The 12,267-nt window shown below is 47.3% G+C and overlaps 1 protein-coding gene across 1 annotated transcript in view; it reads right to left on the reverse strand.

Annotated features, from left to right (window-relative positions):
• Positions 1–921: 921 nt before the first annotated feature.
• SP1 (Sp1 transcription factor) overlaps positions 922–12,267 on the reverse strand; it is a 38,851-nt gene continuing 27,505 nt past the window's right edge. Inside the window, exons 4-6 of the mRNA XM_074979755.1 lie at positions 10,741–10,906; positions 9,789–9,988; positions 922–7,878 (exon numbers count right to left, since the gene is read on the reverse strand). Of these exons, the coding sequence (XP_074835856.1) occupies positions 7,562–7,878; positions 9,789–9,988; positions 10,741–10,906 (683 nt within the window). The 3' untranslated portion in view covers positions 922–7,561. The remainder of the gene's footprint in view (positions 7,879–9,788; positions 9,989–10,740; positions 10,907–12,267) is intronic.

Raw genomic sequence — 12,267 nt, forward strand, 5'->3', positions numbered from 1 at the left:
GGCCCCGAGGAAATCTCCAGTAGAGGGTGTGAGCACTACAAACACACCAGGAATACAGTTCCAGTTTGGGTTGCCCATCTCACCCCAGGGTGCAGGGGAACTGGAAAAGGTTCAGAGTAGGGCAACTTTGGGTACAGAATGGCCTCTCTAGGAAAGGAGAGCAAAGATCAGGGCTGTTCAGCTGAGACAAGAGATGACGACAAGGGGGAATGTGACGGAGGTCTATAAAATCCTGACTGGAGAATTATTTTATCCTTTCCTCCCAAATACAAAAATCAGAGCTCAGCCAGTGCAACAGGTGGCTTTTCTACAAAACAAAAGGACGTGCTTTTCCATACTGCACACAACCCGTGGCACTCATTGCTACGGGATGCTAGGACAGCCAAAATGATAACCAGCATCAGACGAGAACTAGGTAAGATCGAGGTGCTTGGTCCTGCCGAGAAGGCAGAGAACTGGATTTGACCTCTCCAGGTCCCTTCCAGTTCTGCTGTTCTATGATTCTAAGGAGAAAAGGATCATCAACAGCTGTTGACCAAGATGGCGAGGGATGGAACTCCATGCTCAGCATGATCCTAAACCTCCTGACTGCCAGAAAACAGGCACGGAAGATGGATGGATCGCCCTAACACTGCCCTGTTCTGTACTCTCCCTGTGAAGCCGTGGTCCAGACCACTGTTAGAAAACCCAACACTGGGTGAGACGACCAACGGGTCTGACCCAGCATGACACGCAAAGTGGGTTTGTCTCACCTGTGATGAAGATTCTCTCCTCCAGATTCCAACAGGGCCCAAGCCACAGCCAGACGGATTCAACTGTAGTCCCGCCAAGGCAAGGCCTCAGGAATTGGATATCAGCGCGTGAACCCGAGACGAATCTCAAGCACAAACTGCACCTTGCCATCTGTAGACACTTGTTTATTTACCATTAAAAAAAAAAACTCCCAAAAGTTGTAATCTGTTTACAAATGAGCCGAACTACATTTTAATCTAATCTTTGTACAAAAAAAAAAAAATAGCACTTTTAAAATGTGTTTCAGACATCATTATATCGGCAATTGGATTAAAAAAAAGCAGAGACATTATTACAGGATAAAACAGTCTTTACACGGATAGAGAATTATTGCCAGTGTTACAGGTTGAGCAAAGTGTGGGCTGTCGGCACCCAAAATGCGACTGGATGCCCCGGTGGGGCGGGTGGGGAGGGAGGCTGGAGCAGGGAAAAGTAGTACTGGTGAAACATGGGGAGGAAGACAGGGATTGTGCATGGGTAACCCTGTTAGCTCCCAAAAGCAACAGGCATTGGCCTAAATGAGCCACGCCCCATGCATGCAACCCGTTGAAATGCATAGAATAATGGACACGTTATTTCCTAGCAGGCAGGGGTGAGGAAGATAGGGCAAGAGAGGAGAGGAAGTGAATTGCTTGTCAAATTGAAGGAAATATGGGACCAAGGGGAGATTAAAGCTGGAAAAGACCATTTTGAACCATCGCGATGTTAAAAAAAAAAAAAAAAAATTGGTAAAAACAGCCCAGTACAATCCTGCCTGCAAATGGTTTGGCCACTGGGAAAACCCTGTATAAAAAGGCACATTGAATTCCACAGGCAACTGCGGATCTAGAAGTTAGACAGGCCTTTCCCCATCCCACCTGAGAGCCTCAGGCACACAAGCAGTCGTGTGCTTGGATGAACAGTGCAATTCATTGAATGGAAGCAACACACACCGGGGGGCGGAGGGGGGTTTCAAACCTAGCCCCACTGACATCAAAGGGAGCTCTGCCTTGGTTGTAAATGGGGCCAAGATTCCCACCCCCATACCGAGTTTGGGATAGGCCATCAGCATTGCTGCTTAAACATCCTCGCAACGACCCAAGACTTATCACCATAGGACACTGAGCCCTGTACGACACCTAGAACTCAGCTTGCTAGGAGCCAGCTCCTGCCCCCTCGGCACCAATTGGGCGGGCCGAATTAACAGAAGAGGGGAACTGGTATTAATGAGCAACTGTCCAATGGAAACGGAGAGGCCAGGTAAGCTGAGCAATGGCAGCGAGGCTCCCGATGCCGTCGGCACACACTGTGATCGGTCAGCTGTGATTTGCGAAATCCCGTTTTTTCAAAGTTATCTTCAGGTTCCCAGGAGATGCCTCTGCCTTTCTTCTGCCTACAGCTCTCAGAAAGAGAGTCTGATCTAAGACCCAAAAGGCCCAGATCCACAGATATTCAAGCTCCTACCTCCACTGAAATCAATGAAAGTTAGGAGCTGGAAATGCCTTTGAGGGATCTGGACCAGGAGGTTCTCCGACACTTCATGTTCTTTATATTAGCTGGTGCATTGAGTCAGCAAACAGGGCCTGACGGTAATTTGCCTTTTGCAAAGATTTCTCCTCCAGTTTGCCTGGATTAGGTTAAGAACTGTATTGCTCTTGCAGGTAGAACCAGCCACTTCCCACAGATTCAAGGCACAGTCTAAACCTGCTTTCCATCGCCAAGCTGCAGAACGCCTTTTAAAAACTTCCCCGAAGCCTCCCGATGGTGCTGCATCTCTAGTTCTACTCTACAAAATAATCCAAAGGCCGGCTGATTTGGATCAACCATTTGACACACGGAAGAGCTGTGACTACCCTACAGCCACTCCAGCAGCAACATGGCAGCAGTGCCAAAGCGTCTGTTTCCTATGCAGACAGAAAAACTGCTTCTGTCAATGGAGCTCATTCACCTCGCAGAGGCAGGAGCTAGGCCAACAGACTGGCCCATCAGTCCCAGGAGTTAGGGTGACCTAACTACAGCACCCAGGGCCCTGCAATTTTTCACAGCCCAGAAGGCTGTCTGAGTTTTCAGCGCAGACCAGGAGGAGCAGGAGACATGCAGGGCGATTTGTTTCCACAGGAAACTAGATTCATTCCGGTTCCCTAATGGGGAAAAAACCCATCACCATTCCTCTACAGTGAAGTTTCATTGCACAATGACGCTGCAATGATGAATCCTGTAGAAACTTCTGACCCAAGAATATATTCCTCAAAGATGGTGGGTTTGGAACAGACAGACACTGCCCAGGCTGACCATCACTCGCCCGTCTATTTAGGTTACACAGCCACATGAAGACAAGAGGATTACAACCTGGGATCCTTTTGGACACTTCCCACATTATACCAGGCTTTTAAGTGAGAGTCCCGGATTAGCTGACAGCTACGTGGACAGAAAATGAAAGCAGATCATGTTCGCAGTCGAGACCAGGGCTCCCCGCCAGGGCTCAGCTGCATTTGACATACTGGATAACTAACATTGCCACCGAGTGATGTAACCTATGTTGTTTCCACTATGTCACTAAATGTACCTTGGATCTCAATACATTGAAGAACGTACGTGATAAGAAGGAATTGGCAATGCTCTCCGATAGCTGTTCTCACAGTGTGGTGTTTTGTTTGGTTTCTTTTTTTTTTTTTTTTTTTAAATACTGCTTTCTACCAACCACCGGTAGCTTCCAGTATTTACAACATGCGGAAGATATTGACATCTGACAAGGGGAATTCATAGTGCTTCACAGGTTGTTAAAAATATACAAATGTTTAAAGTTTCCTATATAAAAATATACAAATCCCAACAGAGAGAGACAAATGAAATAGGCCAGAGGAACTTAGCGATCGCTAAGCTTCCTCCCTCCCTGGACTTAGATTTAAAAAAAAAAAAAAAGGGGGGGGGGGGGTAAAAAAAAAAAATGTGTTCACACTTCACAGTTTGGCAGGACTCTGCTGCCTGCACCGACTTCTGCTTTGAAGACCAGGCACAAAGAGAAGGTACTGGTGTCTGAAACTGACAAGGCATCCTGAGGTGCTGACCTCACGGAGTCTGGTGAAGGAAGGCCACCAAGCAGCCCTGAATTGGCTGTGGAAGAAATCTCTCTCCAAACCCCAGTGAGGAAGCCACACCCAGCACTAAGACAAGGGAGCTGGCAGACAAACGAGCCTTGCCAAAAATTTAATTATGCGCTGAAAAGGAACCTGTAACACCCCCCAGCTGCAGGGAATTTGCATATGGCATTAAAAAAAAAAAACAAACAACAACAGGATTCTAGACAGTTGGGGAGTAGAGCTGAGGTTTGCCCCCCCCAACCCACACACACAAAAATTACTTCTGAGTGATTGGCTCTTCAGAGCCCTGCTTTTGTCTTGGCAACCAGGACTTCAGCTCGTGTGTTTTAATGGCAGCTTGATGATAAATACCCGCTCCTGGTGCTCTGGGTTGCAGCGCATCCCATGGAGAGGGGCCAGAATCTGGCCCTCTGGGAAGAGAAGGGAATTCACAGAGAAGTTGCCCGTCTGCAGTACTATAAGCTGCTCGAGGCAAATGGAAACAAAGCCCTGGTTGGTTTAGAATGATTTATTAACTGCTCTCCCCACAATACTAGTCTAACATCTGTTTCCCCAGCCTAGCCACCATCAAAGGGAAAAGTCAGTTCTCTAGAACTCAGCTGGTCTGAGGCAGAGGGACGCTTAGATCCCAGAGCGGCATGATGTCCAAGCAGCTATATATAATTTTCTGAGCACCACACGGTTAACTTCTGTTGGATTGGAACGCTGTGGCTAACTTGCTGTTACTAACCTGCATCATTTGCCTCACCTTCCAAGCAACACTAGAGCAAGGAAGAAACCGGCTGTTCAGCTGAGCAAAAAGCACCTCCCACTGTGCCAAGGAATGGCTCTCAAGAAAAGTGGCTCTGGAGCGCTAATGAAATAATTAGGAACATTCATTATTCCTGAACTTTCTTATAAAATCCCTAAGTACATACCATTTGCCTCATTTCAAGTTGGTTATCCTTTGACAGAACAGGTTAAAAGTGTTTATATGCAAGGTCTATATAAAATATACACCAGAATCATCCTCACTTTTTCGAGCAAAAGTAAGCATCAGATGCAGATGAGATTCGGGTTCATATAAAGTTTTCTCTCACCCCAGTGTTGTTTGGGGTTTCTCCCTACCAAACAGGTTTTTGTCCTGCTATTCCACACACACGCATAGAGGTCAAATTAGAAGCCGCCCAGCAAAAAGCATGAAATGGAAATGGAAGAGAGTGACACCTACACATGCCCTGAAATTGAGCAAGAACCTGGGGACCAAAATGTGAAGGGAGACGCTGATTCCATTATAATAGCACTAGCTGTTGCCCTCCCACCCACTACGTACCGCTTCCTCTTTTCAAGAGGAACAATTAACTCGGTCCTCATGCTCCCCTCCACACCCAGTACCAGATTTGCATTTTAAACACTTTGATCTGTATTATATAGTTCTACAATCAACAGCAACCCACACGAAAGGATTTTAGTTTTTCACTTCCAAAGCTGCTGCACTTTCCAGCAGAGTTTCAACCATAAACACCTTCCTACACATCAGACACTGGCTCTTCTGTCCCACTCTTCCAAACTGGGGTCTTGGCTTCTATTGCAGCTTAGCCTCGATTCTCATTAATGCAAACCCCCGTGTTTCTATCTTCCCCGGCAAAGGGATTCGCCAGACGATCCAGCTTACAACTTAAAACCACTGCCACCTGCCTGCACTAATAAGCTATTGAGCACCAGGGGGCTGGACTATACGGAAGTCCCCTGCATTTGTTTTTATATGAAAACCCACCAGCACATGGCTCAGTGCTATAATTAAATATAATTCAACCTATTCAGAGAGGAGTCTTCACGGCCTTGTCTTTCCATCAGGTGTCGCTGAACCAAAAATTTGCTAAAAAAACCCAAGCCCTTGAAGTGCTGAAATACACAAGCGCAAATGACACATGGCTCCATTGAAAGCGACCGAATTCTCTGCTGGAGGGATTCTAGAACCTGAAGCCCTCCCCCACCTACAGCACATGCTGTCCCCTAACTGCTCTTTTATACTGTTGTCTGGTAGCTCGCTCCTTTCAGACTGGGCTTCACAGAGGGCCCAGGGGAGCCAGAGGGGACCCCATTTTGCTGTGGCTACAGCAAGAAGTGAAAGGAGAGGAAGAGTGAGTTGGACAAAGGAGTCTAGTATGGTTCAGGACTAACAGCCTCCAGACCCCACCATGGGCTTGAAAAAAAACCTCCCAAGGAGAGACCAAGTAAGAGAAAAAGATGGTGGGGAAATTCCTCTGTTTCCAGTGACAGGTTTGGGAATCACTGAAAGAATGGAGAAGCCCTGTAGCCGGGGAAGCCCTGGAGCCAGAAAAGCACCGTAGTGTTGGAATCAAAAACGCTGCAAGATGACGTGATGATTTAATCTGGGTAAGAGACATGCCTCCCATTGAGAAACAGTTCCAATGCAGGACTGTGTAACATGTCCACTAAGCACCCTGTGCCTGAAGCCCACTTGGCAGACAAATTCCCTTCCCTTTACAAACCTGACCAACAGTCAATCTCTACTCATCCTCTACACAACCAGCAGCAACAGCTCCTCTGCAGTAACCCTCAGATCAGGGATGCAAACAAGCCTCCCACCATGCTATGCGTTAACTGCATGAGGTACATTACTCTGGATGGACACAGTGTTACCAGTGGTCTCCTCTACTGTATTCTCAGCTAGGTCATTGCTTCTGTCACTCGACAGATCTTCACCTCACCAGCCCTGGCCATGCAGACAATGGTATTTTGTTTTTAAGATGGACTGCAGAAAAATAATTTGCTCAAGACTCCCTAATAATAATTTTTCCCTCCCCGACCCATCCCCCACAAATGCATTATGGGTCCCGGACCCTTTTCTGGTAAATAGATCAAGTGAACCTGCACAAAAACCTTTAGAATCAATTTTCCATGTACATTATGCTCAGAACAAAAGAGCAAGGGTTAAAATAACTCGGGTAGGAGAATCTCGGTGGCAAATACAATTTAAAATAAAGCAACGGAGGGGGCTAGGGTCGGGGAAGAAGGAGGGTGACTGTTTTATATGAAGAAAACCTCACCCAAACAATTTAAAAAAATTAAGGAGAACAAAAAAACCTAAAAGCAGAGCATACAAAAGGCTATTTTTATAAGGTTACAATGTAAAATGTAATATAGCATCTGAACAACAGCTTGGGTATTGTCTTATGAACCATCCATGGGGTCATCTGTTCAAAGATAAGGCATCCAAAATAGACCAAACACTTTGGTCGCAGCAACTTTTTTTCCTTGCTCAAATGAACACATTTTATATTTTTTATATATAATAATAATATAGAATCTTTTCTTCTGCGCTAAAAAGTATTTCAATGATGATCATATACATTTACCAAGGCATGATGGCATCGGGATACCTACTGAGGGAAAGGCAGGGAAGACATTATGGGACAGGGGGAGGAAGAATTGAGTCATTAAAAGCTCTGGCATCCTCTGTATTCACTGGGCCTCAGAGGTCTGCCCCAAGCACTGGGGCTTGTTTCCAGGTAGCGTTCCTGGCGAAGAGGAACTGGGGGCTAGTGCTAGAAGGTGTAACTGACCCCACCCTCTCTGCTCACTAGCAATGACATTTTTAGCTGCTCCCTCTCTAGTCGGCTCCTGGACCCATGCTACCTTGAACCCTAGATTTCCACAGTCTGTATCTTGTGGTTCACGCCGTCTCAAAACCCATTGCCACTGATGTTGATGGACTGAAGATCTGCCACTTGCATGACGTTGATGCCACTGCTGGCAAGACGGGCGATGCCTTCGGGGCAAATAGCTTCCATGGCCACCATGTTGGTTGCGATGAGGGCAGAGGGCGTCGGCCCGCTGTTCCCTTCTGAAGTCCCTGAGTCCATGGAGACCGCAGAGACGTTCATGGCCACGTTGCCGGCGGCGCCTCCCTTCTTATTTTGGTGGGTCTTGATGTGCTTGGACAGGTGGTCGCTCCTCATGAAGCGTTTTGGGCATTCCGGGCAGGCAAATTTCTTCTCACCTGCAAACAGCAACAGGAGAGTGGAACTGCTCAGCCATCTCCATAACACACTTGCTTAACGGCCTTATGGGAAGCCAAACCTTTCCGCCAGAAAGAGCCACATTGTAACATACAAGCAAGGGTGAAATGGACAAACCCAACCCTGCAGAGGCAGCAATTTGGTCTGGATAAAACTCACAGAGCAACCTCGGAAGGTATTAAGGGACAGAAGGATGTCGCACTTTTCAATTGCCCTTCAGTTAGGCCAGCACCACACTAGACTTTAGCGTCGACTGTACATGGGGAATTCCAGCTACAGAAATGGCATAGCTGGAATTGACTACGGACAATCGATTTACCTGGGCATTCTCACTGAGGGAGGTCAACAGGGGAAATGCTCTCACTGATCTCCCCTTACTCCTCGGAAGACTGAGGAGTACAGGAGTCTACACCTGATAGTTAGAGCTCACGCATCCCCACTAGGCGTGGGGAACTGAACCTCTGACAATGTCGATCATCTGGGTAGTGAAGCCAAGCTCTTAAAGATAGATTATTTCTGAGGTGCAGAGCTCTGCTTTCACAAGACCTACAGTCAGTGCCTTTTGCAAGCAGCTAACATCCAAGAATTTTCATACCCTTGACTGGCTGGACTGCAGGCTTCCATCAACAGAAGTTGTATCAACAGAGTGCGCGTTCAGACCACAGCGCTCTCAGAAGAGATCTGCCAGGTTGGGAGCATTCTGTCCACATCCCTGTTCACCCCGTTCCATGAGAGAGAAGGGATGTGTCAGTAGAGAGGGTTTTTTCAATATTTGGTCCCATGTGGATGGGCCAAATATCGGAAAAGCCTCTCCTGACAGAACCATCAGCAAAAGTTACGCAAACACATTGTACAATTTGAGTACCTTTTGCCCACAGTTCTCGGTAATCTAGACACAGCCCTTGGCTTGCGGCCTCCCTCATTTGCTTTATACAACTTCTGAACAAAGCAGATTTAAGGTAACTGGTGGTTAAAGAGTACAGGGGACCAGAAGCCACACTGATTTAATGCACTACAACCAAAGTCTCAGAACCACATGGGATGCAGCGAGGAAGAATTCATTCATTTACTCACTCGCCACACTGAATATATTATGTGGTCTAAGACGCCCCTTCTCCCTGAAAATATTGTGGGCCTGAACCGGGAATCAAGCACTCAGACTCCCACTGACTTCCTAACATAAGAACGGCCATACTAGGTCAGACCAAAAGGTCCATCTAGCCCAGTAACCCATCTTCTGACACTGGCCAATGCCAGAGGCCCCAGAGGGAGCGAACAGAACAGCCTATTTCATCTATTTCCGGCGTCTCCTGAACAGAGCTGGGGGACATGATCCCTACCCGTGCTGGCCAACAGCCACTGATGGGCCTAACCTCCATGAATTTAGCTAGTTCTTTTTTGAGCCCCATTAAAGTCATGGTCTTCAACAGGGCTTTACTCAGCGTGGACACACAAGGGCGATCAAGCTCTGATGTGTTACTTCTCTGGCTCTGGCTCCATGGTGGGCTCTCAGACCCTCTCGCATTTATCTCCCCATACTCTGAATACTACTACCCCTTCTGAATACTTCTGCCTGTTCCTTGCTTTGCTCAGCTGAAAATACTGACCGGGACTCATTTGCTGCAGCTGCCAACAAATATAAGTCTCAGTCTCTACAGCTGGTGAGACAACCTGCACATATTCTTGCACTGCAGAAATTCAAAGCAATTAATGATGCACACGGGGTGAACCCCAGGTACGTAGTGGCGAGCTGGGGCACCACAATGATCTCGGAAACCCTTGCAACCTCAAAACAAGGCCAGAGAACGCGCTCAGGTGGCCCCACCTGCTAGCACTGTGTGCGCCTGGCGGTTACTCCTTTTCCAGAGCCAGGGCAGGCTCCCAGGCTTACCTGTATGCGTGCGCTTGTGCCGCTGCAGCTCATCGCTGCGTGTAAAACGCTTGCCACAGAACATCCAGCTGCAGACGAAAGGCCTCTCCCCAGTGTGCCACCGGAGGTGAGCCCGCAGGTGGGACGTCTTGCCATATACTTTCCCACAGCCCAGGATGTGGCAGATGTGCTGCTTCTTTTTACCTGGGTCCCCAGAGCCCCTAGGAGGACACAGAGGAAACAAAGCATTAGTTTATGGAGCCCCTCTGCCCTTGCTAACAGGAGGGGAAAACAACAGCTTCCAAAGCGGCAAAACTGCTGAGCTGGTGCAAAGGACACTTCAGGTTGCACTGGTCAGAGCTCTGACTGGAGAGTCCACGCCAGCTTAAAATGAGGTGGTCGGGGATGAAAGGTTATATTACCAACCCATTCGCACTACCCATCCTGTGCCCCAAAGCTGCTTCCCACCCTTCACCAGACCTGGCCTAGGCTTCCTGAGAGATCATTACTGCCACCATGTGACCAGCCAACCCATTTTACAGCCTGGATTTACTTTAGGCTATGTCTACACAAGGCAAAGTAAGTCGACTGCAGATACGCAATGGTAGCTGCAGCAATTGCGTAGCTAGAATCAATATATCTGGGCTTGGCTTACTTGGCTGTCGTTACTGAAGGTCAACTGGAGAGCTGGTTGTCCTCCCTTACTCCTGGTGAGGCATACTGGGGTTGGCTGCGACTCGAAAGGTCAATTTCGCATGTTCCTACCAGATGTGAAATTGAACCCCTAAAGATCAACCCTAAGGAGGTTGATCTTCTGGACTAGTGTAGACATAGCCCTAGTTCTCAAAGGCCGAGGCTGTCAAGTGATCTACAGCCTCCATAGCTCTAGGTTTCTGAAATTCCTTGACATCATCATCATCATCATCATCATGATCCCAATTACAGAGTGAGGTATCCAGTTAGTAAATCCTACCTTCCTTCACTGTCCTTGCAGTATGGGCAAGTGCAGGCTTCCCTCCGCATCCTGCGGCCTTGGGGCTGTGGGTCTGGACTGGTCTCCCCTTCTTCCACAGCAGCGTTTTCATCTGCCATTCCATCGCCTCCTGTGCCATGAATGCCCAGCTGAGCACCATGATCACCTGGAGGGGAAGAGCTGCGTTACTTCCGGACTGGCATCTTAACCAGCAAAGCCTAAGCACCGAGGAAGTTAAAAAGAAAGGAAAAAACCTACAAATAACTAGCTGGCATTTTAGACACGTGACGGAGCTTCATGCTCCACCTCTGAAGGATTATGACGACAGTCAGCTCTTTCATATCTGGCATTCTATCATCTGGAACTCTCAAATAACCGGCATTTTAACCCTAAGTACATTTTAGTTTTGTTCTCCGTAAGTACAGTATAGTGAAAGTAAATACAAATAAATGCAGCAAATACAGTGAAAGTTTACAGTGTACAGTACTACTGTTGGTAAATGAAGTATTTTGCATGCGTTTTTGTTTGTTTCTTAATATCTTGTTTTCCTTTAGTGTTAAACCTTGCCAGGTATACCTCTCTATTATCCAGAATATTTGAGTATCTGGCAACCTCCAGGTCCTGGGGCTGTTGGAGATGAGAGTTTACTGTATTACAGCTCATAAATGGAAGTCCACAATGATATCTACACAGCAGCTCTGCCCGCCCCAAGGCGCTTTAAATACAAGTGGCTGGAGCTAAGAGCACAAGGTTTCTGCTCAGTGTAGACATAACAAATCCTGACCAAATGGTCTAACATTACCACCAGAGGAGGTACTTGGTGGGGGTCAGCTGGACTCTATTATGGATTCATCTTGGCGAATTCTTCCCCTGTATTTTTCTAAGGCAGCCACAGCTCAGGAGTCAGCTACCCTTCTACAGACCCTTTTGGTGTCTCAACTCAGATTTGGGAAATTATTTTGCTCCCACCATGTGTCCCCCACCCAGTTACCTTGCACAAACCATTGTAAGGGACAAAAAGAACAAACCCAGGCCTCCTTCCTGCCCCGCCACGCCCCTTAGTGAGCCACTGGCATCTGTACCAAAACCGGCCCCAGGAGTGGGGCTCAAAACAAATTTTCATTACATCACAGATCTGGCTGAGTTATTGAGGCTTAAGGCAGTTACTGAGCATGTGTCTTTCTCAGGAAGATAAAATTAAGTAAATCAATATTGTTATCTGCCAACTGCTTAAAACCATTTTGGTAATGCACGCATGCACTCACGCTCTCCCCCTTGAAGGAAAACAGACAAAACAAGCATGTGAAACTCCCCCCAAGGTCAGTAGCAAAACTCCATTGACTCCAAGGCGGCCAGGTTTCAGCCCAGATGTTTCGATTGCCAAAAGAGTTAAAATGTCTCTTCCCCTCTTACGTGATTGTAAATTTGAGACTTTATTAACTAGGCTGCATAACCAAGGCTTTGAAAATACATAAAATATACTCTGGATTACTGAGTGCAACTTGACTTTTCTCTCGTTCCATACTC

Source organism: Carettochelys insculpta, chromosome 29 (assembly GCF_033958435.1).
Source record: "Carettochelys insculpta isolate YL-2023 chromosome 29, ASM3395843v1, whole genome shotgun sequence".
Taxonomy (NCBI): domain Eukaryota; kingdom Metazoa; phylum Chordata; order Testudines; family Carettochelyidae; genus Carettochelys; species Carettochelys insculpta.